The sequence below is a fragment of the Pimephales promelas genome, chromosome 22 (genome assembly GCF_988280905.1).
Source record: "Pimephales promelas chromosome 22, fPimPro1.hap1.1, whole genome shotgun sequence".
Classification (NCBI taxonomy): domain Eukaryota; kingdom Metazoa; phylum Chordata; class Actinopteri; order Cypriniformes; family Leuciscidae; genus Pimephales; species Pimephales promelas.
Genome location: NC_142790.1, coordinates 173,730 through 200,797, shown reverse-complemented (window position 1 = coordinate 200,797; position 27,068 = coordinate 173,730). Strand labels below are relative to the sequence as shown.

General features: G+C 43.8%; 1 protein-coding gene across 4 annotated transcripts in view; it reads left to right on the top strand.

Annotated features, from left to right (window-relative positions):
- dnajc13 (dnaJ homolog subfamily C member 13) overlaps window positions 1–27,068 on the top strand; it is a 61,911-nt gene that overhangs the window by 29,153 nt on the left and 5,690 nt on the right. For 2 of the 4 annotated variants that reach the window (XM_039666386.2, XM_039666389.2), the window contains exons 19-53: window positions 632–727; window positions 828–968; window positions 1,677–1,694; window positions 1,933–2,015; window positions 2,250–2,403; window positions 2,479–2,582; window positions 2,875–3,034; window positions 3,160–3,222; window positions 3,548–3,649; window positions 3,895–3,999; window positions 4,069–4,271; window positions 4,429–4,513; window positions 4,820–4,974; window positions 5,063–5,108; window positions 5,205–5,359; window positions 7,202–7,403; window positions 7,497–7,612; window positions 8,065–8,143; window positions 8,231–8,366; window positions 9,373–9,557; window positions 10,387–10,461; window positions 10,547–10,666; window positions 11,741–12,127; window positions 12,403–12,516; window positions 12,634–12,750; window positions 12,923–13,100; window positions 13,190–13,281; window positions 13,365–13,464; window positions 16,523–16,597; window positions 16,712–16,824; window positions 16,956–17,125; window positions 20,625–20,667; window positions 20,752–20,925; window positions 21,097–21,276; window positions 24,726–24,866. In XM_039666386.2, the coding sequence (XP_039522320.2) occupies window positions 632–727; window positions 828–968; window positions 1,677–1,694; window positions 1,933–2,015; window positions 2,250–2,403; window positions 2,479–2,582; window positions 2,875–3,034; window positions 3,160–3,222; window positions 3,548–3,649; window positions 3,895–3,999; window positions 4,069–4,271; window positions 4,429–4,513; window positions 4,820–4,974; window positions 5,063–5,108; window positions 5,205–5,359; window positions 7,202–7,403; window positions 7,497–7,612; window positions 8,065–8,143; window positions 8,231–8,366; window positions 9,373–9,557; window positions 10,387–10,461; window positions 10,547–10,666; window positions 11,741–12,127; window positions 12,403–12,516; window positions 12,634–12,750; window positions 12,923–13,100; window positions 13,190–13,281; window positions 13,365–13,464; window positions 16,523–16,597; window positions 16,712–16,824; window positions 16,956–17,125; window positions 20,625–20,667; window positions 20,752–20,925; window positions 21,097–21,276; window positions 24,726–24,866 (4,467 nt within the window). The remainder of the gene's footprint in view (window positions 1–631; window positions 728–827; window positions 969–1,676; window positions 1,695–1,932; window positions 2,016–2,249; window positions 2,404–2,478; window positions 2,583–2,874; window positions 3,035–3,159; window positions 3,223–3,547; window positions 3,650–3,894; window positions 4,000–4,068; window positions 4,272–4,428; window positions 4,514–4,819; window positions 4,975–5,062; window positions 5,109–5,204; window positions 5,360–7,201; window positions 7,404–7,496; window positions 7,613–8,064; window positions 8,144–8,230; window positions 8,367–9,372; window positions 9,558–10,386; window positions 10,462–10,546; window positions 10,667–11,740; window positions 12,128–12,402; window positions 12,517–12,633; window positions 12,751–12,922; window positions 13,101–13,189; window positions 13,282–13,364; window positions 13,465–16,522; window positions 16,598–16,711; window positions 16,825–16,955; window positions 17,126–20,624; window positions 20,668–20,751; window positions 20,926–21,096; window positions 21,277–24,725; window positions 24,867–27,068) is intronic. The other 2 variants (XM_039666387.2, XM_039666388.2) reach the window with 2 other exon arrangements.

The following is a 27,068-nucleotide window of genomic DNA, read 5'->3' as shown; positions in this document are numbered from 1 at the left end:
TAAAGGGGACATATCAGGAAAATCTGACTTCTTCAGAAAAGGTGAAAACTGAAAGCCAGTATCTCTGTTCTGGTGAGTCTTTCTCTGGGAGCATGTCTAAAGATTTCGAGGATCTTATAATAATATCCCGGCCCTTAATCTGCACATTCACACACACCAGCGACATTGGGTTCGGTGAGCACCAACAGAGACCAGTTCTAACGTGTTGTCATTGCTGGAGTCTCTAAAGCTTGTGTGAAGGCTCCGCCCTCTTCTGAACGGAGGCGGAGCTAAAGCTCATTTGCATTTAAAGCGACACAAAAAAACTCACACCCAAATTTTGCTCACACCCAAAAAGGGGCGAATTTGGCAAGCCATAATAACTGGTCTGTGGAGATTCTGCACTGATATTTCTAACACACGCAATAGATTAATAGATTTAAATCTTGTGAAAAGGGGCATAATATGTTATCTATAGGATGTCTATAGGTCTTATCTTATCTATAGGCCTTTAGAATTCTAATGTAATTTGAATTTCGCTAATATTTGAGAAATATTTGGTCTTTTCAGCCATTATGACAGCCCTAGTGTGTGCAGTTATGAATAGTTTCTTGTGAAAGTGAAAGCTTGACCTCTGTGTGTGTGTGCTCAGCCCACGGGCCTGCTGGCGTATCTGGACAGCCCCGACCCCGTGCCGGAGAAGGACGTCGACAGGATGCACATACGGGACAATGTCAAGATTGCCACGGTATAATGATCAATGATCACGATGAACAGCTGTTCTTCTCCAATATCCTCTGTCAGTGCGATACGAGCGTGAGTGTGTGTGTGTGTGTGTGTGTGTGCAGGACCAGTTCGGGAGGAACAAGGTGCCCGAGTGGCAGCGGCTGGCAGGTAAGGCGGCGAAAGAGGTGGAGAAGTTCGCCAAGGAGAAGGCGGACCTCGTGCTGGTGCACTGGAGAGACAAGATGGGCATCGCTCAGAAGGAGGTGAGTGACCTCTGACCTCTGGGCTGTTGTGAACGCTAGGCATGTCCACTGCACGAGGCTGGGACTCGCTGGTTCCTCACTTCCCTCAGATGACTCTCTGTCATCTTCCTCCGGCTCTAGAACGGGTGATTAATAATTAACGCTCACTTCTTGACGTGCACTGCTGTGGTTCTGATTGGCCATCTGTCACCTGTGCCTTTCTGTGTCTGAAAAACTGTTCAATTACAGATGCACTGATTTAAAATCTGATTAAATTCTAGCTAATACCAAAAAATCTAATCAATATAAAATAATTAACATTATAAATGTTTATAAAGCTTGAGTTTTAGCGAGTGTTGGACGACAGCAGATGTGATTGGGTAAATGTGCATGATAGATGAATAATTGTGTTCTTTAACAATAACCCGCATGATAACAATATACCGTGCGTCACGTGACCACACCGCCTTCATCGGGTCGGGTGTTGATCCTCTGGCATGAGTGATGTCCTCTAATCTCGTCACTGATGATGAGCTACACTGATCATTATGTCTCCGCTCTTGAGCCTCCAATCACACAGCTTCATGCATTTGCCTTGTTGAGATCGAACCATTGGTTATGAGCATCTAGTGTTCAGCAGTGTGATTGGTTGACCTCAGGACCAATAACCTCTCTTATCTCTGCCCCCCCACCGGCTCTTATTGGGGTTTCTGCTGTCAATCAATGCAGCAGGACAGGAATAACCTGGTGAGTAGCATTATCCAATCAGAGAGCTCTGCCTCTGTTAGACCCTCCCCTCCTCATGTCACATGGGTTTATTCTGCTGTATTACATCCGTGTCTCCTCTCAGGATCTGTGTGTGTTTATAACAGGATATCATGTGCTTTCACCGCTCTAGTGTCTGCCTTACCCTCACACCCCTGTGTCTGTCATCACATGTCGTCGTTGTCTTATAAACACAGTAATGCTGTGGCACTGATTGTAGAACGCCAACCAGAAGCCGGTGATCCTGAGGAAGAGACGGCAGCGGATCAAGATCGAGTCCAACTGGGAGCTGTTCTACTACAGGTACAGCAGCTTCATTACCCAGAAGCCCTGATACTCCCACAGCGAGCTCTGTGCCGCTCGCCTCTTAGAGGTAAAAAGACGTTTCCGTGATGAGCTGTTAGCGGAGATCATCGTGATGCTAATCAGCGGCGTTTACATGAAGATGTGCTGCACTTTCCTCTCAATAACTAAACAAACACAATAAAACAGAGAGTGTGTGTGTGTGTGTGTGTGTGTGTGTGCGCGTGTGTGCAGGTTTCAGCAGGATCACGCGCGCTCGAACCTCATCTGGAACCTGAAGACGCGTGAGGAGCTGCGTGACGCGCTGGAGGGGGAGATGCGCTCCTTCAGTGTGGACCGCGAGCTGGGCAGCGCCAGCGTCATCGCCTGGAACCACCAGGAGTTTGAGGTCCGCCCCGCCTCCGCGCACTCGAGTCGCTGGAGCGCTGCACGCTAGTGTCTAACGCTGCGCATCTGTGTTCAGGTGAAGTACGAGTGCCTGTCTGACGAGATCCGGATCGGGGATTATTACCTGCGTCTGCTGCTGGAGGAGGACGAGAGCGACGAGTCCGGCGCCATCAAGAGATCGTACAGGACTTTTATTTTGCCATCTAAAATTTTTCATATTCATTTTCTAATTAACGTAATCTAATTTATCCAACACATGCACATATATTTAAGAAAAAATATGAATTATAGATAAATATATACATATAGACAGTATATACATGCATGTGTGTGTGTTTATATATACAACATAATTCTATACACATTATGTAAACACAAACTTTTATTTTGGATGTGATTATTCGTTGTGTATTTGTTTGTTGCAATCTTTAGATGAAGCAGTGCGATATGATATATTGATGTGTGTGTGCAGGTATGAGTTCTTCAACGAGCTGTACCACCGGTTCCTGCTGACCCCTAAAGTGGGCATGAAGTGTCTGTGTCTGCAGGCGCTCGCCATCGTCTACAGCAAGTGCTCCGAGGAGATCGGGCCCTTCACAGACACCAAGTACATCGTGGGCATGCTGGACCGGGTCAGTGTGTGTAATGTTCTGCTGTGAACGATGGGGAACTGTGTCAGTCAAACGTCGCCTGATTCAGTGTGTGTGTGTGTGTGTGTGTGTGTGTGTGTGTGCTCTCTTCTCCTGTGAATCTCCAGTGTACAGACAAGCTGGAGAGAGACAGACTCATCCTGTTCCTCAACAAACTCATTCTCAACAAGGTGAGCAACATCAACACAAAGCTATACATACATGCATTACATACCCATAACATATATTGTGTGTGTGTATATATATATATATATATATATATATTATTGCAATGATTATAAAAAAAAATTCAGTTTCTATTTATTAATTTTGAAATTAAACAGCTGTCTCACAGTTGTGGCGTCATTTCACCAACAAAAACAAAGCACTTTTGAGCCCACTTTTGAGTGATGTATAAGCTGGTGTAGTTGTGTGTCAGCGGAGAGCTGGAGGGAATATGAGATATGATCTGAGATATGATCTGTAAATATAGTTTCTCTGCTTCTGTTCTGACAGAAAAATGTGAAGGATATCATGGACTCGAACGGAGTTCGTATATTAGTGGACCTGCTGACGCTCGCTCACCTCCACACCAACAGAGCCACCGTACCCCTGCAGGTGTGTGTTTGTATAACACGCTCAATATACACTAGTAGGCAGTAACATTTATTTTTTAAAGAATTTTATCAAAAAATGAAATATATGATGGTTTCCAGAAATATGCAGCAGCACAACTGTTCTCCACACTGAGCATCAGCTGAAAATTCAGCTTTGATCACAGGAATAAATGAGTGTATGTTCACCCAGAGGACAGATTGACGTTATAATGATATTTCACAGTGTTTCTGTATTCTGTGTTCCAGAGTAACGTGCTGGAGGCTTCTCCGGATATGAAGCGAGAGAGTGAGAAGGAGTGGTACTTCGGGAACGCAGATAAGGAGAGGAGAGGCCCGTTCAGCTACGAGGAGGTGCTGTATCTCTCAGGAGAGTGTGTGTGACCACCTGCTGACCCCTGACCTCTGACCTGTGACCCGCAGATGCAGGCGTTCTGGCGCACGGGCGAGCTGACGGCGAAGACCCGCTGCTGGGCGCAGGGCATGGAGGGGTGGCGCCCCCTACAGGCCGTCCCGCAGCTGAAGTGGAGCCTGATGGCCACGGGGACGCCCGTGATGAACGAGAGCGACCTGGCCACTCTCATACTCAACATGCTCATCACCATGTGCTCGTACTTCCCCAGCAGGTGCACACACACACACGCACACACACACACACACAAATATCTGAGAAAGCTGTTGTATCCTGCTGTGTACTGTAAGAGACTGTGCCTACTGTAATGACAGCTTTATGATCTATAATACGAGCTGCTGCTGTGATGTGTGTGTGTGTGTGTTTGTTAGAGACCAGGATAATGCCATCATCCGGCCCTTACCGAAGGTGAAGAGACTCATCAGTGACAACACCTGCCTTCCTCACATTGTCCAGGTACACACACACACACACACACACACTCACACACACACTCACTCAGGTGAAGGTCAAGTGTGTCGTTGCTCCAGACTGAGAGGGTTTCGTCAGCAGGGACTTTTCCTGACACTTTTCACATTAGCAACTGCGCTGTACTGGATAAGCTAACTGTGTCAGTGACATCATCATCTCGTCTCGCGACTCTCCACGCAGCGGCCATTGAATGTGCATTTCATTTCTTTTTTTTAAATGACGAATATTCAAAATGTTTACGTGCCAGCTCAAGTGCAGACGACTGTAACGTTCCTCTCCTGTCATTGGCAGCTGCTCTTGACCTTTGACCCCATCCTGGTGGAGAAAGTGGCCAACCTGCTGTACATGGTGATGCAGGACAACCCCAACCTGCAGCGGCTCTACCTCACCGGGGTCTTCTTCTTCATCATGATGTACACCGGCTCCAACGTGCTGCCCGTCGCCCGGTACACACACACACACACACACACACACGCACACACACACACACACACACACATGAGGAATGATGAATGACATGCTTCTGTTCTGTAGGTTCCTGAAGTACACTCACCTGAAGCAGGCCTTTAAATCAGAGGAGGTAATCTCTCACAGCGTTCAGGATTACAGAGTCACGAACCTGAGAAACACCGTCCGACAGCGCTGATGGTGTGTGTGTGTGTGTGTGTGTGTGTAGGCGAAGGGCATGGAGCTGCTGCAGAGGAGTGTGCTGGGCCCGATGCTGCCCGAGGCCATGGTGTGTTACCTGGAGAACTACGAGCCCGAGCGCTTCTCCGAGATCTTCCTGGGGGAGTTCGACACGCCGGAGGCCATCTGGAGCAGCGAGATGAGGTCACACACACACTCACACACACTCACACTCACACACACACTCACTCCGTATGAATTATGATTCTGTCTTCCACCGATTTAAATCGATTCACTGTTTTCTTCTGTTAGACTTCTTTAACATCGCAGTCCTACTGACAGATACTCACACTTACTGAGGTTATTCACAATGAGCCGTGACCAAATCACACACACAGATGAAGGACACACACATGTTTAATAAACTTATGCTACTGAACCTGAAAAAGTTAGTTTCTCTATTATATTTATCCTGTTGTTTGAAATTTACTTCTTTGTTTTTGTTTTTATATCAAAAATAAAATAAAACTGCCCTGCTCTAATACAGAAGACTGTGTGTGTTATGACTGCAGTCATCTTAAAGGGCATTTGTTTTATAATATTGGGTTGACTAAAATGGAGAGAAAGTCTAAATACATTTCAACGTTCACATTTAATTGAGAAGATTGCTAGAGCTATTAAACTGTCTATCGCAGTGAAATAAGAAAAGTAACACAAAACGGTAAACTACAATCAAAATGCACATATCAAATCGAAATTTGATTCAAAATTGAGAATCAATTTTAAATTGACTCGTGACCTTAAAGGGTTAGTTCACCCAAAAATGAAAATTCTGTCAGTATTTACTCACCCTCATGTTGTTCAACCCCGTAAGACCTTCGTTCATCTTCAGAACACAAATTAAGATATTTAAGATATTAAGATCGCTCCTGTATACTAGTCCATAGGCTTCTTGAGGGAATGACTCTTGCTGGCATCGAAAAGTCATTAAAGACATCGTTAAAATAGTCCAAGTGACTACAGGGGCTCAATCTTAACTTTATCAAACGACGAGAACACTTTTGTGCGCAAAAAAACAACAAAAATAACGACTTTATTTCAACTATTGGTTTATTTCTCCCTCTGCGCGAGTCAGGTTACTAGTTTAATAGCGTAAGCTTCTGTTATTGTACGTCACACGCATCACACACACATGACCAGCGTCGGCCAATAGTGAGCCTACGTGTGACGTAGCTTTACGCATTCACACTACGTTAACTGACTACAGGCTCATGGAGAAGGAAGTGAATACTTGAAATAAAGTCGTTATTTTTGTTGTTTTTTTGCGCACAAAAGTGTTCTCGTCGTTTGATAAAGTTAAGATTGAGCCCCTGTAGTCACTTGGACTATTTTAACGATGTCTTTAATGACTTTTCGAGGCCAGCAAGAGTCATTCCCTCAAGAAGCCTATGGACTAGTATACAGGAGCGATCTTAATATCTTAAATATCTTCATTTGTGTTCCGAAGATGAACGAAGGTCTTACGGGGTTGAAACAACATGAGGGTGAGTAAATACTGACAGAATTTTCATTTTTGGGTGAACTAACCCTTTAAGAATCGAATAGTGACCTTAAGAATCAAATCATGACCTTAAGAATCAAATCGTGACCTTAAGAATTGAATCGTGACCTTAAGAATGGAATCGTGACCTTAAGAATGGAATCATGACCTTAAGAATGGAATCGTCAGGTGCCAGAAATTCCCACCCCTAACAAACTGGTCACACTTTGTGATCAGTGTCTTTAACTGCTGTGTACTAACATTTTAATTAATCATGATACAATGCACTTATTGCATACATATTTTGCACTTGTTCTTGTGTTTAAAAAATACATTCTATAATTGACATTTTAAACCACCCTTAAACCCATATGCACCAAACCGGTCCTAACCTTCCCAGTATCCAGAGTTTTAAAGACAGCATAACACAATATTTGCAACGTTGATTGTTTGATGCGAGTGCATAGCAGTTAATGGTCCATCATCCCCTGACTCTCTGTGTGCAGGCGTCTGATGATCGAGAAGATCGCGGCTCACCTGGCTGACTTCTCTCCTCGCCTGCAGAGCAACACGCGAGCGCTGTACCAGTACTGCCCGATCCCAGTGGTCAGCTTCCCCCAGCTGGACTACGAGCTCTTCTGCAGCATCTACTACCTGAGGCACCTGTGCGACTCCACACGCTTCCCCAACTGGCCCATCCGAGACCCTGTACGCTCGCCACTTCCCTGCCCCCGTCACGCAGTGTGTGTGTGTGGTTGTGTCTGTCTCATGAGTGTGTGTGTGTGATGTCGCCCCCTGCAGGTCAAGCTGCTGAAGGACACGCTGGACGCCTGGAAGAGAGAGGTGGAGAAGAAGCCTCCCTCCATGTCTGTGGACGACGCCTACGAAGTGCTCAACCTCCCCAACGGACAGGGACAGTGAGTGCCTCGAGTCTTTCATTATTATTTTACGTTCCACTCCTGCAGTGTATGTTATTACTGGCACCAAAACCAGTCCGTTTCCCATTCTGACCTGTAAATGAAAAGGAAGTTGTGCTCGTCTTCTCTCCTCTATTGTGTCGTATATCGAGTGAAACGCTTCAGGAACAAGAACACATGTGGGCGGGGCTTGATTGTGTCTGTGTGGAACTGATTGGATGGTTGTGGTTTGCTATTGGCTGATCTCATGTGAGTGACAGGTTATAGCCCCGCCCACAACCAGAGAAGAGATGCTGAAGAGGAACTGATTCCCATTCTACATTATTAACACAATAATGATGATGATGTGCACACATAAATCATTTACAATAAAATATGATACTGTTATGTAAATGATGCTTTTGTTTGTAATCTTTGTGATCTGAAATGAGTTTGTGTGCTTTTTTTCTAAGGCATGACGAGAGTAAAATAAGGAAAGCTTACTTCAGATTGGCTCAAAAATACCATCCAGACAAGAACCCCGAGGGCAGGGTGAGCATTCATCACTCAGTCTGATTATCACTGAACCATGCGAGAGTATAACCACACTGTACAACGTGTGTGTGTGTGTGTGTTCAGGACATGTTTGAGAAGGTGAACAAAGCCTACGAGTTCTTGTGCAGTAAATCAGCCCGGATCGTGGACGGCCCCGACCCAGAAAACATCATCCTGATCCTGAAGGCCCAGAGTATCCTGTTCAACAGACACAAACAGGGTCAGAACCGCTAACTCCACGCTAAAGGCCCTGATACGCTCACAGACACGATACTCTGCTTATATTCTTTTGTTCAAAAATCAGTTTGGTAAACCCCTTTCAGTGATAAACTATTAGCGAACATCCCGATGCTGCTGAGAGCGGCGTTCAGATCAATATGTGCTGCACTATCCTCTCAATAACTAAACAAACACAATAAAACTGAGAGAACAGTAGTTCAGAAAGCATCAGATCACTGAGATGTGGATTTTTGATCAGCTCCAAGATTCAGATCTTAAGTCATGTTTATTTATACAGCTTTTATTAATGTGATTTAATGTAATTTATACAGCACTTTATGCAACAGATGCTTTAAAACAGCAGTTTTACAGAATGAAACATGAAAACAGTGTCAGTCTCTTTCAGCTTCAGTTTCTCTCAGTGTGTTCATGTTTTTACTTACGACCGACTGAACAAATTAAAGGGTTAGTTCACCCAAAAATGAAAATTCTGTCAGTATTTACTCACCCTCATGTTGTTCCGACCCCGTAAGACCTTCGTTCATCTTCAGAACACGAATTAAGATATTTTTGATAATCTGAGTGCTGGATCACTCAGATGAAGACATTGAAGACTTTGTAAAAATAGTCCAAGTGACTACAGTGGCTCAATCTTAAGTTTATCAAACGACAAGAACAGTTTTTGTGCACAAAAAACAACAAAAATAACGACTTTATTTCAACTATTCATTTCCTTCTGACAGAATTTTCTTCTGAAATACTGACAGGATTTTCATTTTTGGTTGAACTATCCCTTTAAACCCACCTATTACATCATCACCACACGGACCAATGGGAGCTCAGAAGTGCTTATCAGCCGGTAGTTTGTGACGTCACACCAGTTAATTCTTCCATGTCTCTTAAAGTATATCGGGGCCTTAAAAAAAAATCTGATCACATCTTTAGTTCAGATTTCTGATATTCACACAATAAACGAGTGATTTAGATTGAGCTCTCTCTCCTCTTAGAATTGGAGCCGTATAAATATGCCGGCTACCCCATGCTAATTAAGACCATCACCATGGAGACGGGTGACGAGCAGCTCTTCTCCAAAACCGCTCCGCTGTTGCCGGCAGCCGCTGAACTGGCCTTCCATACGGTGAACTGTTCAGCCCTCAACGCCGAGGAGCTGCGGCGGGAGAATGGCATCGAGGTGAGAGAACAGTTAAAGCAAGCTGAAGCACAGTTAAAGTGCAGTGAAGCACAGTTAAAGTGCAGTGAAGCACAGTTAAAGTGCAGTGAAGCACAGTTAAAGTGCAGTGAAGCACAGTTTAAGCGTGCCGTAGTGCAGTTAAAGTGCAGTTAAAGTGCAGTGAAGTGCAGTTAAAGTGCAGTGCTGCACAGTAAAGTGCAGTGAAGCTCAGTTAAAGCGGCGCAGTGAAGCTCAGTTAAAGCGGCGCAGTGAAGCACAGTTAAAGCGCAGTGAAGCACAGTTAAAGCGCAGTGAAGCACAGTTAAAGCGCAGTGAAGCACAGTAAAGTGCAGTAAAGCACAGTAAAGTGCAGTGAAGCTCAGTTAAAGCGCAGTGAAGCACAGTTAAAGCCCGCTGACACACAGTTAAAGCGCAGTGCTGCACAGTTAAAGCGCAGTGAAGCTCAGTTAAAGCACAGTGAAGCTCAGTTAAAGCGCACTGAAGCTCATTTAAAGCGCAGTTAAAGCGCAGTGAAGCACAGTAAAGTGCAGTGAAGCTCAGTTAAAGCGCAGTGCTGCACAGTAAAGTGCAGTGAAGCACAGTTAAAGCGCAGTGAAGCACAGTTAAAGCCCGCTGACACACAGTTAAAGCGCACTGAAGCTCAGTTAAAGCGCATTGAAGCTCATTTAAAGCGCAGTTAAAGCGCAGTGAAGCACAGTAAAGTGCAGTGAAGCTCAGTTAAAGCGCAGTGCTGCTCAGGAAAGCGCAGTGCTGTACAGTTAAAGCACAGTGAAGCACAGTTACCGGCCCTGTGCCTGAGATTGGATGCTAACGCTGTGTATGTGTGCAGATACTGATGGAGGCTCTGTCTCGCTGCGTGGCTGTGCTCACGGCCTCCAGCAAACCTGAGGACATGGCAGTACAGGTGCGTCCACAACCACAGTCAGCTATCACTGAGCACATGAAGAGCGAGCTCACAGTGTGTGTGTGTGTGTGTGTGTGTGTTTCAGGTGTGCGGGCACGTCTGTCGGTGCTATAGCGTCGCTGCTCAGTTCGAGGAGTGCAGGGAGAAAATTGTTGAGCTTCCCAACATTATCAGAGATGTCTGTCACATTCTCTATTACAGCAAGGTAAGAAAACTCATGGCTTTATTGCACAAACATCATGAATATGGAAACAGAATTATGGAATAGGTATAAACCTTTACAGATGCTAGCTCTTAAAGTGCCCGATCATGCTATTTTAAAGGCTCTTTAATTTGTTTTGTAGTTTCCTTCAACAGGTTTACATGCATCTGAGGTAAAAACAAAAGAAAAGGGTTAGGGTTAGGGTGCAGGAAGTGAGACTGAATTACTGATGACTCGGTTCAGTTCAGAATCACTTCTTTCGTTTAGGAGACAAAAACTCCTTTTATCTACACTTTAATACTTGCAGAGCTTTTAAATTCACTGACAGCTTTATTACACACTACATAAAACATATATTTGTAATAAGCATAATAGGGACACATTAAAAGAGCTGTAGTCTACTCATAACGGTTTATTGTTTAAGTTCCGAAAGTATATATTACAGATAGGTACTTCACTTAAAATGTTAGTTTGGATTTTTGCTCCAAAATAAATTGTTTTATTAATATAACGAAATTACAGTTGGTTACATGTACCTACTGTAGTAAAAAAAAACAACTTCTACATAATTACAAGCAACTAAACCAACCCTAACCCTACAGTACGTACATGCTGTTCATAATATTACTCAGATTTGTGTAATTACAGTGCAATAAGGACACCTTAAGATAAAGGGTTACACTTTATTTAAGGTGTCACTGTTAGTGTAATTATACGTTTAAGTACTGAGTAATTAACTAAGTAACTGCATGTACTTACTATAAGGTTAGGGTTTGGTTGAGGGTTAGTTGCATGTAATTATGCATAATTGGTAAGTACATGAAACATATGTAACAAGAACACTGTAAAATAACAGGGCCTTTTAGACCCCCTTTCTGAGAAATTTAAGTAAGAAGTTGACGTGTTCCCTTATGAATGTGAACGTTGCAAACCGATTTGCTGTCCGTGTCAGAAGCAGAACGAGCGCTTGAAGAACGTCAGAAATACAGGAATCAGTTTAGTGTCGACAGCAGCACTGGTTATAATCTATAATAATAATATAATATATAATAAAGGTTTCTGCTCTCTCCGTCTCAGGGTCTTCCCCGTCTGGCGTCGGTGGCGGTTCAGTGTGTGAGCTCGTTCGCCGTGGACTTCTTCCTGCAGACGCACCTGTACCAGGCCGGCGTCCTCTGGCACCTGCTAGCGAACCTGTTCTGCTACGACTTCACGCTGGAGGAGAGCGGCGTCCAGGCCAGCCAGGAGAGCAACCAGCAGGAGGTGGCCAACCAACTGGCCAAGCTGAGCCTGCTGGCCCTGGGCCGTCTGGCGGGGTACAGCTCTGCCCGGGAACCAGAGGACGGGCCTGTCGGAGAACCCAACGGAGCCGCCCACCCGCCGGAGAACCCTGCCATCCGCAAGAGCCTGGCCGCCATGCTCACGCCGTACATCTCTCGCAAACTGGGCGGCAACTCCCCGGCCGAGGTGGGCAACTCTAGACAAGCAGGGTCATTTTCATGGCACATTGTGGTTTAATTTTAGTCATATTTTAGACATCTGTATTGTTTTAGTTTTAGTCGACGAAATACATTAAGTTTGACTAAATCTGTTTTTAATAAAGTTATTGTCTCTTAATGTGTTAATGAAATTTACACCGAAACCAAACACAAAAACGGCTCATCACACTTTAGGGTTGGAGTTTTATAAGATCTTATGCGCCTGTTTGTTCATTTGCGGTTCGTGTGTTTTCTCACAATCAGGTTCTGAAGTTGTTGAATAGCAACTCGGAGAACCCGTATCTGATCTGGAACAACGGGACGCGAGCCGAGCTGATGGAGTTCCTGGAGGAGCAGCAGGAGAGCAACATCAAGAGAGTGAGACACACACACACACACACACACACACACTCCTCACATTCCCCTGCTGCTTCAGCGCAGTTTATCCTCTGTGTGTGTGTGTGTGTGTGTGTGTGTGTGTGTGTGTGTGTGTAGGGCGAGTGTGATAAGAACTTCGGATCAGAGTTCTTGTTCACTGAACACGGGAAGGAGCTGATCGTGGGAGAGATCTTCATCCGGGTCTATAACGAGCAGCCTACGTTTCCCCTGGAGGTGAGAGAGCGTTACTGCTCCTGAGTCTCTCTGCTCACAAACAGCATTTATTTTACACACAGTCTTTTGTAACTTTATAAATGTTCACTTCTGATCAATTTAATGCGTCCTTGATGAGTGGAAGTATTAATTTCCAAACATCTGTATTGAGCGCTGTTCTCTCTCTCGTCAGTATCCGAAGGCGCTGGCGTCGAGTCTGCTGGATTACGTGGGCTCTCAGGCGCAGTACCTGCACACACTCCTGGCCATGACCCAGGCCAGTAAAGTGGAGTCGCAGCATCACGCTCAGAGACTGCGCTGGGCCGAGATGGCTCTCGAAGCGCTCCGTAACGTCATCAGGAACAACACAGGTGCTGGAGTGAGGAGGATCTCTGTGACGGTTCCTGTCGGATCAGTGTGTTTAACCTGTGTGTGTGTGTGTGTGTGTGTGTCTCTGCAGGCTCTGAGACCGAGTGCATCGGACACTTCAAGCTGCTCTTCTCTCTGCTGAGGGTTCACGGCGCCGGCAAGGTCCAACAGCTCGCTCTGGAGGTGTGTATGTCCTGCAACACACACGTCTCACACCGCTGGGATTAGCCCGTCTCTGTTCTCATCTGCGTGTGCTTTAACTGTAGGTGGTGAACACTGTCACGTCAAACCAGGACTGTGTCATCAACATCGCAGAATCACTGGTTCTTCCCAATCTGCTGGTGCTGCTGCACTCCTTACCCTCCAGTAAGACTTCTGAAACATTCAAAGACTCCACATCGACATAGACGACTCTACATAGATGACTCTACATAGACGACTCGGCATAGACTGGACAGTCTTGTCATAGACTCGTCATAGATCATATACTCAACATATACTCGACATAGACTCGACATGGACGAATCGACATAGATGACTCGACATAGATTATATACTCAACGTATACTCAACATATACTCGACATAGACTCGACATAGATGACTCGACATAGATTATATACTCAACATATACTCGACATATACTCGACATAGACTCGACATGGACGAATCGACATAGATGACTCGACATAGATTATATACTCGACATATACTCGACATAGACTCGACATGGACGAATCGACATAGATGACTCGACATAGATTATATACTCAACATATACTCGACATAGACTCAACATATACTCGACATAGACGACTCGACATAGATGACTCAACATAGATTATATACTCGACATATACTCGACATAGACTCGACATGGACGAATCGACATAGATGACTCGACATAGATTATATACTCAACATATACTCGACATAGACTCGACATAGACGACTCGACATAGATGACTCGACATAGATTATATACTCAACTAATACTCGACATATACTCGACATAGACTCGACATGGACGAATCGACATAGATGACTCGACATAGATTATATACTCGACATATACTCGACATAGACTCGACATGGACGAATCGACATAGATGACTTGACATAGATTATATACTCAACGTATACTCAACATATACTCGACATAGACTCGACATGGACGAATCGACATAGATGACTCGACATAGATTATATACTCAACATATACTCGACATAGACTCGACATAGACGACTCGACATAGATGACTCGACATAGATTATATACTCGACATATACTCGACATAGACTCGACATAGATGACTCGACATAGATTATATACTCAACATATACTCGACATAGACTCGACATGGACGAATCGACATAGATGACTCGACATAGATTATATACTCGACATATACTCGACATAGACTCGACATGGACGAATCGACATAGATGACTCGACATAGATTATATACTCAACATATACTCGACATAGACTCAACATATACTCGACATAGACGACTCGACATAGATTATATACTCAACTAATACTCGACATATACTCGACATAGACTCGACATGGACGAATCGACATAGATGACTCGACATAGATTATATACTCGACATATACTCGACATAGACTCGACATGGACGAATCGACATAGATGACTTGACATAGATTATATACTCAACGTATACTCAACATATACTCGACATAGACTCGACATGGACGAATCGACATAGATGACTCGACATAGATTATATACTCAACATATACTCGACATAGACTCGACATAGACGACTCGACATAGATGACTCGACATAGATTATATACTCGACATATACTCGACATATACTCGACATAGACTCGACATAGATGACTCGACATAGATTATATACTCAACATATACTCGACATATACTCGACATAGACTCGACATGGACGAATCGACATAGATGACTCGACATAGATTATAGACTCGACATGGACGAATCGACATAGATGACTCGACATAGATTATATACTCAACATATACTCAACATAGACTCGGCATAGACTCGACATAGACGACTCGACATAGATTGTATACTCAACATATACTCAACATATACTCAACATAGACTCGACATAGATGACTCGACATAGACGACTCGACATAGATGACTCGACATAGATTATATACTCAACATATACTCGACATAGACGACTCGACATGGACGACTCGACATAGATTATATACTCAACATAGACTTAACATAGACGACTCGGCATAGACTGGACAGTCTTGTCATAGACTCGTCATAGATCATATACTCGACATATACTCGACATAGACGACTCGACATGGACGACTCGACATAGATGACTCGACATAGATTATATACTCAACATATACTCGACATAGACTTTACATAGACGACTCGACATAGACTTAACATAGACGACTCGGCATAGACTGGACAGTCTTGTCATAGACTCGTCATAGATCATATACTCGACATATACTTGACATAGACGACTCGACATGGACGACTCGACATGGACGACTCGACATAGATGACTCGACATAGATTATATACTCAAGATATACTCGACATAGACTTTACATAGACGACTCGACATAGATTATATACTCAACATATACTCGACATAGACGACTCGACATGGACGACTCGACATAGATTATATACTCAACATAGACTTAACATAGACGACTCGGCATAGACTGGACAGTCTTGTCATAGACTCGTCATAGATCATATACTCGACATATACTCGACATAGACGACTCGACATGGACGACTCGACATAGATGACTCGACATAGATTATATACTCAACATATACTCGACATAGACTTTACATAGACGACTCGACATAGACTTAACATAGACGACTCGGCATAGACTGGACAGTCTTGTCATAGACTCGTCATAGATCATATACTCGACATATACTTGACATAGACGACTCGACATGGACGACTCGACATGGACGACTCGACATAGATGACTCGACATAGATTATATACTCAAGATATACTCGACATAGTCTCGACATAGACGACTCGACATGGACTCGACAGTTCTTCATAGACTCGGCATAGATCATATACTCGACATAGACTCGACAGTCTTAACATAGACAAATGCGCAGACTCGTCATACACTCAACATACACTTGACAGAGATGACATAGACACGACATAGACTTGACCGTCTCGACATAAACCTGACAGACTCGACATAGATTTGACATAGAAAACAGAGAAAAATATGAAGGAATATTTTTTAATAAAATATATCTCTATAACTATGGTAAATATTTTGTGTATTTCAATTGTATTTCAAATATGAAATATTAAAATGTATTTCTTCCTGAAAGCCATGACTGTGCTCCTGTCCGAGTGACTGATGTTTCTTCTCTCTTCAGGCCGACAGCTGGTCCTGGAGACGCTCTACGCTCTGACCTCCAACACTAAGATCATCACAGAGGCCATGAACAAAGGTCAGCGTGACATTATTTCCTGTAGTAAGACCCCAATAGCAGATTTCCTCTGTGAATCCCTTAGATGGTTTAGTCACTGCAGCTGTGTGTGACCTCTGACCTCTCTCCTCTCAGGTGCGCTGATCTACCTGTTAGATCTGTTCTGTAACTCCACCCACCCTCAGGTACGCACACAGACTGCAGAGCTCTTCTCCAAAATGACCTCAGACAAGCTGGTGGGACCCAAGGTGAGACTGTGTGTGTGTGTGGAAACTTTAGTGTAGGATCTGCACTCCTTCCTTCTCCTGTGTTCCTGATCATAGATGTGTTTATTACCCATAACTCCCTGCCTGCACTGAGTGTCGAGGGTTTCCCACAGGTGCGTCTGACCCTGGTGCGCTTCTTGCCGGCCGTGTTCATGGACGCCATGCGGGACAATCCCGAGGCAGCTGTGCACATATTCGAGGGAACGCACGAGAACCCGGAGCTCATCTGGAACGACAGCTCGAGAGAGACAGTCTCCACCACCGTCCGAGAGATGATGCTGGAGTGAGTTATCCTACATCACACTATCCTCATTCCCTGATCGCTCCTGCTGGAGTGAGTTATCCTACATCACACTATCCTCATTCCCTGATCACTCCTGCTGGAGTGAGTTATCCTACATCACACTATCCTCATTCCCTGATCACTCCTGCTGGAGTGAGTTATCCTACATCACACTATCCTCATTCCCTGATCACTCCTGCTGGAGTGAGTTATCCTACATCACACTATCCTCATTCCCTGATCGCTCCTGCTGGAGTGAGTTATCCTACATCACACTATCCTCATTCCCTGATCACTCCTGCTGGAGTGAGTTATCCTACATCACACTATCCTCATTCCCTGATCACTCCTGCTGGAGTGAGTTATCCTACATCACTCTATCCTCATTCCCTGATCACTCCTGCTGGAGTGAGTTATCCTACATCACACTATCCTCATTCCCTGATCACTCCTGCTGGAGTGAGTTATCCTACATCACACTATCCTCATTCCCTGAGCACTCCTGCTGGAGTGAGTTATCCTACATCACACTATCCTCATTCCCTGATCACTCCTGCTGGAGTGAGTTATCCTACATCACACTATCCTCATTCCCTGATCACTCCTGCTGGAGTGAGTTATCCTACATCACACTATCCTCATTCCCTGATCACTCCTGCTGGAGTGAGTTATCCTACATCACTCTATCCTCATTCCCTGATCACTCCTGCTGGAGTGAGTTATCCTACATCACACTATCCTCATTCCCTGATCACTCCTGCTGGAGTGAGTTATCCTACATCACTCTATCCTCATTCCCTGATCACTCCTGCTGGAGTGAGTTATCCTACATCACTCTATCCTCATTCCCTGATCACTCCTGCTGGAGTGAGTTATCCTACATCACACTATCCTCATTCCCTGATCACTCCTGCTGGAGTGAGTTATCCTACATCACACTATCCTCATTCCCTGATCACTCCTGCTGGAGTGAGTTATCCTACATCACTCTATCCTCATTCCCTGATCACTCCTGCTGGAGTGAGTTATCCTACATCACACTATCCTCATTCCCTGATCACTCCTGCTGGAGTGAGTTATCCTACATCACACTATCCTCATTCCCTGATCACTCCTGCTGGAGTGAGTTATCCTACATCACACTATCCTCATTCCCTGATCACTCCTGCTGGAGTGAGTTATCCTACATCACTCTATCCTCATTCCCTGATCACTCCTGCTGGAGTGAGTTATCCTACATCACACTATCCTCATTCCCTGATCACTCCTGCTGGAGTGAGTTATCCTACATCACTCTATCCTCATTCCCTGATCACTCCTGCTGGAGTGAGTTATCCTACATCACACTATCCTCATTCCCTGATCACTCCTGCTGGAGTGAGTTATCCTACATCACTCTATCCTCATTCCCTGATCACTCCTGCTGGAGTGAGTTATCCTACATCACACTATCCTCATTCCCTGATCACTCCTGCTGGAGTGAGTTATCCTACATCACACTATCCTCATTCCCTGATCACTCCTGCTGGAGTGAGTTATCCTACATCACACTATCCTCATTCCCTGAGCACTCCTCTTGGAGTGAGTTATCCTACATCACACTATCCTCATTCCCTGATCACTCCTGCTGGAGTGAGTTATCCTACATCACTCTATCCTCATTCCCTGATCACTCCTCTTGGAGTGAGTTATCCTACATCACACTATCCTCATTCCCTGATCACTCCTGCTGGAGTGAGTTATCCTACATCACTCTATCCTCATTCCCTGATCACTCCTGCTGGAGTGAGTTATCCTACATCACACTATCCTCATTCCCTGATCGCTCCTGCTGGAGTGAGTTATCCTACATCACACTATCCTCATTCCCTGATCACTCCTGCTGGAGTGAGTTATCCTACATCACACTATCCTCATTCCCTGATCACTCCTGCTGGAGTGAGTTATCCTACATCACACTATCCTCATTCCCTGATCGCTCCTGCTGGAGTGAGTTATCCTACATCACACTATCCTCATTCCCTGATCACTCCTGCTGGAGTGAGTTATCCTACATCACACTATCCTCATTCCCTGATCACTCCTGCTGGAGTGAGTTATCCTACATCACTCTATCCTCATTCCCTGATCACTCCTGCTGGAGTGAGTTATCCTACATCACACTATCCTCATTCCCTGATCACTCCTGCTGGAGTGAGTTATCCTACATCACACTATCCTCATTCCCTGATCACTCCTGCTGGAGTGAGTTATCCTACATCACACTATCCTCATTCCCTGATCACTCCTGCTGGAGTGAGTTATCCTACATCACACTATCCTCATTCCCTGATCACTCCTGCTGGAGTGAGTTATCCTACATCACTCTATCCTCATTCCCTGATCACTCCTGCTGGAGTGAGTTATCCTACATCACTCTATCCTCATTCCCTGATCACTCCTGCTGGAGTGAGTTATCCTACATCACACTATCCTCATTCCCTGATCGCTCCTGCTAGAGTGAGTTATCCTACATCACTCTATCCTCATTCCCTGATCGCTCCTGCTGGAGTGAGTTATCCTACATCACACTATCCTCATTCCCTGATCACTCCTGCTGGAGTGAGTTATCCTACATCACACTATCCTCATTCCCTGATCGCTCCTCCTGCTGGAGTGAGTTATCCTACATCACACTATCCTCATTCCCTGATCACTCCTGCTGGAGTGAGTTATCCTACATCACACTATCCTCATTCCCTGATCGCTCCTGCTGGAGTGAGTTATCCTACATCACACTATCCTCATTCCCTGATCACTCCTGCTGGAGTGAGTTATCCTACATCACACTATCCTCATTCCCTGATCGCTCCTGCTGGAGTGAGTTATCCTACATCACACTATCCTCATTCCCTGATCACTCCTGCTGGAGTGAGTTATCCTACATCACACTATCCTCATTCCCTGATCACTCCTGCTGGAGTGAGTTATCCTACATCACTCTATCCTCATTCCCTGATCGCTCCTGCTGGAGTGAGTTATCCTACATCACACTATCCTCATTCCCTGATCACTCCTGCTGGAGTGAGTTATCCTACATCACACTATCCTCATTCCCTGATCGCTCCTGCTGGAGTGAGTTATCCTACATCACACTATCCTCATTCCCTGATCACTCCTGCTGGAGTGAGTTATCCTACATCACACTATCCTCATTCCCTGATCACTCCTGCTGGAGTGAGTTATCCTACATCACTCTATCCTCATTCCCTGATCGCTCCTCCTGCTGGAGTGAGTTATCCTACATCACACTATCCTCATTCCCTGATCACTCCTGCTGGAGTGAGTTATCCTACATCACACTATCCTCATTCCCTGATCACTCCTGCTGGAGTGAGTTATCCTACATCACACTATCCTCATTCCCTGATCACTCCTCCTGCTGGAGTGAGTTATCCTACATCACACTATCCTCATTCCCTGATCACTCCTGCTCATTTACTCTTCCTCCTTTTCTCAGGCATTTTAAGCAGCAGAAAGACAATCCTGATGTCAACTGGAAGGTGAGGAGTTTTTTGGTGTCAGAATTTAGTTTTACAGTCTTGGATTATCATTTTTTCTGATAATTTATTTTGTGTGCGTCTCAGCTGCCGGAGGAGTTCTCTGTGGCGTACGGAGCGGGACAGGGAGAGCTGGAGGTCGGAGGAGTGTTTCTGCGCATCTTCATTGCTCAGCCTGGATGGGTTCTGCGGAAGCCCAGAGAGTTCCTGGTGTCGTTGATGGACACTCTGACGGCCCTGCTGGAGAAGAACAACCCCAGTGTGAGTGTGACTACAGAGATGGGTGTGTGTATGGATGTGTTGTCTTGACGGGTGTGTGTATGGGTGTGTTCTCCTGATGGGTGTGTGCATGGGTGTGTTCTCCTGACGGGTTTGTCCCCCTGACGGTGTGTGTATGGGTGTGTTGTCTTGACGGGTGTGTGTCCTCCTCAGGGCGAGGCACTGGAGACGGTCACCACCGCAGCAGTGTGTCTCTTCGGCACACACACTCAGTTAGCGGATCAGGTGCCTCCTCTCGGGCATCTCCCGCGGGTGCTGACGGCGCTCGCCCACAAGAACAACGCTGTGCCCAAGAGTGCCATCAGACTCATACACGTGCTATCAGACAATGAGGTGCTGCACACACACACTCACACTCTCTCACATGCACACAAGCTCACACACACACATGCTCACACTCTCATACACACGCTCACAGTATCTCTCTCACACACACAAACACACACTTACTGTTATTGTCAGAAACGGAAGCTTGTTTCTGCCACGCAATACATAAATAAAGGTTATTGAGACTTTTTATATGACAATTCTAAATTCTTGCAATTGCAAGTTTATGACAGGGAATTTTTCTTATTCTGTGACAGAAACAAGTTTCTTATTCTATGACGGAAATAAGTCGGAAACAAGTATATTATAAATAGTTCTAATAATATACTACATAGGGCGTAAAAAAAAAAATTGTTTGTTTCCGGTTTCCGACCGACCCTGTCAATTTATGTGCGACCCAAAATTATTTTATGAGCTTGGGGAAGAAATAATAAAAATTAAAAATAAAAATAAAAACACAAATAAAAAACTCTGAGGCGAACTATTAATTTACGTTTTTGTACAGCTCCGTCTTTTTATAGCACGCGATGTAAGATGCATCTTGTCCTCCAGCAATCTATTAACAAACGAGGCAGATATCGTTCGTCAAACTGAACTATAATACATATTATACAAGTCTTTTTTTGTAATTTAGGATATTTTATTCATATTCGCACACATACAAATACATGCATTCATAGGCATGCACACACCACATACTAATACCTCCATCCGCCTAGTTTTATTAAAAAAATCATCCTATCATGATCCAATCATGATCCCAATCCCATCTTCTGCTGTCTAGCACTTCTTTCGCCATGTATTTGTTCGTTTCTTTCATTATTTTATGCAATCCAAAACACTCTAACCTGCCGCGGTTCGTATCTCTAGAGCCCGTCTAACTTGTCCGCTTTTCCGGGACAAATGGATTTTTGAAGGATTTTACTCGCCCCAACGGACAAGTAGCCTGATTAGAACATCAATAACAAACAAAAAAATAACTAGGGAATCACTAAACCGAGAGAATGATTCTGATTTTATTACATTTATTGCAAGTTGCGATCGATTGTGGATAATAAATGTAGCAGGCCTACTGTATTACTGATGGTAAGGTTGCGCTGTTGACGCTCGCGCAGAGAAATCTACACACATGAGCGGAGCACACACACACAGTTAACAACATACTCTGCCTATAAAAAATCTAAATGTGGAGTTTTTATATTTTAACATATGTTAAGCACTAAGCAGCCTCAATTATGTTTCCTGAATACCATCACGATTGAAAAAGTGACATTGATTTCCTACAACAGTTCAATAAACAGTTAAGATTAAGTCACTTACTGTTTAAGCAATATTGGGTGTTTTTGTTCCATTTCAGCAGCGAAAATAGTTCCAAAGAAAAGTCACAGCAGAACCACGACGCATCTCACAGGAACTCATCCTGTTTTTACTGAATGATTCAGCATTTTGAACGAATCGGTTGAGTCAAGGATTCAATGACCCATTCATAAACATCAACATCTGTCTCATTCTTGAATGAATCAACCGTTTGAACGAATCGTTTGAATTAATGAATCAATAACTCACTCATTTATACGGCCGCCTGCCGCCACCTATTGGCAGTTTAGTGTTATGTTTATAAGTAGCCTAGTATAATTATTTCCAATATTTCTTATTTGCACATTTAAATCAATTTCATAACATTATTTTATGAAATTGTAATTTTTCAGTGTAAATGATTTAATTTCATCAGCCCTACCTAGGGTAACAGTATGCTTCATCTTTCATTTTAAATTCCTAAATTTGATCAATAAATTCAATTATTTAGAATAATAAGACACTATAGGGCATTTAATAATATTGGTGGAGGGGATGCCCTTAAAGGTGCAGATATTACAATTTGCCTTTTTAAATATCAAAGCTGATTGAACACTGATGAGAATATTGCTTCAGAATAAAAAATAAATACATTTTAAAAATCCGGACAAGCAACTTTTTTACTCGGACAAGTGATTGACAGATTTACTTACTTGTCCGGAGGACAAGCACGTGAAAAGGCTTAAGGGGATAGTTCACTTTGAAATTAATTTTTGATATGTTTTAGCTTAACTCAAGGGCATCCAAGATGTAGGTGTCTTTGTTTCCACAGTAGTTTCAATTTTGATATTTTTAGGTTTGACTATCCCTTTAATGTCGAGCCCTGAATAATTTCCTACCCATCCCTTGCTGCCACTGAAAAAAAAAAAAAAAAAAAAAAAAAAAAAATTCCCTACCGACCCATGACCTCAACTGACAACCAACCGGAACCAAACTTTTTTTTTTTTTAGGCCTAGTATACTAATATACTATTTCTATATCAAGTAATTTTAAATAAGTACTAAGTGCTGAGTAAGTGATGTGTGTGTTGCTACAGCTGTGTGTGTGTGTGTATAATAAGTGTGTGTGTGTTGCTGCAGTTGTGTGTGTGTGTGTATAATAAGTGTGTGTGTGTTGCTACAGCTGTGTGTGTGTGTGTATAATAAGTGTGTGTGTGTTGCTACAGCTGTGTGTGTGTGTGTGTATAATACGTGTGTGTGTGTTGCTGCAGTTGTGTGTGTGTGTGTGTATAATAAGTGTGTGTGTGTTGCTACAGCTGTGTGTGTGTGTGTATAATAAGTGATGTGTGTGTTGCTACAGCTGTGTGTGTGTGTGTATAATAAGTGTGTGTGTGTTGCTGCAGTTGTGTGTGTGTGTGTATAATAAGTGTGTGTGTGTTGCTACAGCTGTGTGTGTGTGTGTATAATAAGTGTGTGTGTGTTGCTACAGCTGTGTGTGTGTGTGTGTATAATACGTGTGTGTGTGTTGCTGCAGTTGTGTGTGTGTGTGTGTATAATAAGTGTGTGTGTGTTGCTACAGCTGTGTGTGTGTGTGTATAATAAGTGATGTGTGTGTTGCTACAGCTGTGTGTGTGTGTGTATAATAAGTGTGTGTGTGTTGCTACAGCTGTGTGTGTGTGTGTGTATAATAAGTGATGTGTGTGTTGCTACAGCTGTGTGTGTGTGTGTATAATACGTGTGTGTGTGTTGCTGCAGTTGTGTGTGTGTGTGTGTATAATAAGTGTGTGTGTGTTGCTACAGCTGTGTGTGTGTGTATAATAAGTGTGTGTGTGTTGCTACAGCTGTGTGTGTGTGTGTGTATAATAAGTGATGTGTGTGTTGCTACAGCTGTGTGTGTGTGTGTATAATACGTGTGTGTGTGTTGCTGCAGTTGTGTGTGTGTGTGTATAATAAGTGTGTGTGTGTTGCTGCAGTTGTGTGTGTGTATAATAAGTGTGTGTTGCTGCAGTTGTGTGTGTGTGTGTATAATAAGTGTGTGTGTGTTGCTGCAGTTGTGTGTGTGTATAATAAGTGTGTGTTGCTGCAGTTGTGTGTGTGTATAATAAGTGTGTGTGTGTTGCTGCAGTTGTGTGTGTGTATAATAAGTGTGTGTTGCTGCAGTTGTGTGTGCGCTCCATGGCGGCTCTGGAGGCCATCGGGCCGCTGATGACGGGGATGAAGCTCAGGGCTGATATGGCAGGACTGGCCTGTGAGGCTCTGAACCGCATGTTCCAGCGAGAACAGAACGAGCTTGTGTCTCAGGTGACTCTCTCTCTCACACACACACACACACACACACAATGAGCTTGTGGCTCAGGTGACGAGAACAGCCTCACACTCTTCATCACAGCTACAGGACTGCTCAGCATCTGAAAACACACTACTATATCTATGCATATATAATATTAATAGTAATAATAATTAGGGAGGCACAGATACCACTTTTTCCAGATCGAGGCCGATACGATATCTGTATTTTTACTGCATTTGTAATTTTTTTAAATATATTAGGTAGAGAAACCAAAAGAATAAAAATCATATTTGTTGATTTGTTTAGCAAGTTATTTTCATGCTTAATTTACCCTGTTGTTGAAATGTATTGAACAAGTTTCTGTTGCTTTATCTGTTCATTTTAAGGGTTTGGTATCGTTTGAAATTTAACAATTCCAATTTCGATTCTGCTTATCGATTCCTCCTATCGATTCCTCGGCTGCTGGGCAGCTACTTAAGATGTGCTCTAGGGAACCGCTCCCACGGCACAGAGGACATGCTGGTGAGTCATTCCTACCGCAGATGTGGAGATTTGCTGGGCTAGGATTGACATCATAGACTGCTCGGACCAAGAACTTGATCTGCTGTGGATCTGCCTCCCAGATCTTGGTCCAAGAGACGTACCCTCCCACCACATCCATGCTCCCTGCTGCCAAACAAAGCCTGTGTCTCGGCCGGGACTGTAGTATCTCTAGGCCTTCCTGTGCTCTCCGCTTCCTCCTACCTGTCCACACCGTGATGCCTGCTGATGCTTCCCTCAGGCCTTAGAGTCTCGATAGAGTAGTGCCTCTCTGATGCGAGAGACCTTAAACTCCTCATTGAGGCTGTTAAACTGGAACTCCCTGCTGCTACAGTCAGACACTACAAAAATTCATGGCAAGGGCAAAGAGAATAACTGAGATTGTGCACCCAGTTATAATCCCCTTTAAGCAGGTGCCATTCTGATGTTAAAGGGCACCTATTATGGAAAATTCACTTTTACATGGTGTTTGAACATAAATGTGTGTTGGCAGTGTGTGAGCAAAACCACCCTAGAATGATAAAAATCCACCCAGTGTTTTTTTTTACAATCTCAATAAATCATGTGCACTGTCTCAGAACGAGCTGTTCTAAGATTCAGCTCTTTGTGACGTAGAAAGTGAGAAAGGGGTTTGATTGACAGTGTGGCTGCGGCATAGACCCCGCCCTCGGTGATCTGTACACCATCCTCCATTGTTTCAACAACAGCCGGTAATGTCTCTTGGAAACATAAATGTTCTGTCGTGGGTTAATCCTGTTGTTGTGGCTTAAAAGTTAATCCTCAACTGTGGATCGTCGTCTACTGTTTGCGATCCACCGTCACCTCTAGTAACAATAAGTGTATTTTATGATTTTTGAGCAAATAGTCTTTTCAGTCAATGTCAGCCAATTCAACAACAATTGCGTCTAAAGTTGTTGTCGTCGTAGGATGTCTGTGTAGGCTATATAATTTAAACCTTGTTTGTATAGTGTGTAACCATACGTTTATATATATTTAAAGATATTGTATTAAAAACTGCATATATGTTGTTGTTCTGTAAGTTAGCCATCTCCTCACATTTGCCACAGAAGCACCTGTATGACAAGTAAACATGACGCCACAGGTCCCTCGCATAAATTTAATTTCGCTTGTAGTAGCAAACTTCACAGTATGTGTATGTAATTTCAAAAAAATTGCACCAGCATTAGTGTTTGTGTGTATCTGTGTGTGTGTGTGTTGCACATGCCCATCATTTCAAAGGGGACGTGATTACAACGCTATAAGTACATAAATGTATCAAATAACCATACCGAGACGTACTGGTCCATTCTCATTTATGTTTATTCTGCCGGAGTCTCTTCGTACTATTTATATATTCCGATTCAAACGTACGCTGAATGACATTCAAAACAGCAGTTTCTCTCACTCTCTCAGTACCGACTGCCATAGGAATCAAGTTATGCCCTCATCCAAAGGCAGGGCGGGGATATGCAGCTCATTTGCATTTAAGGTCGTATACCCCCGAAACAGCTCATTTTTAAGCAGGCCCCAAAATGACATTTTCAAATGGTTATAATAAATTAACTGTGGGGTATTTTGAGCTGAAACTTCACAAATACATTCTAAGGACACCAGAGACCAATATTACATCTTGTAAAAAGGGGCATAATTGGTGCCCTTTAAGTTCTCCATAG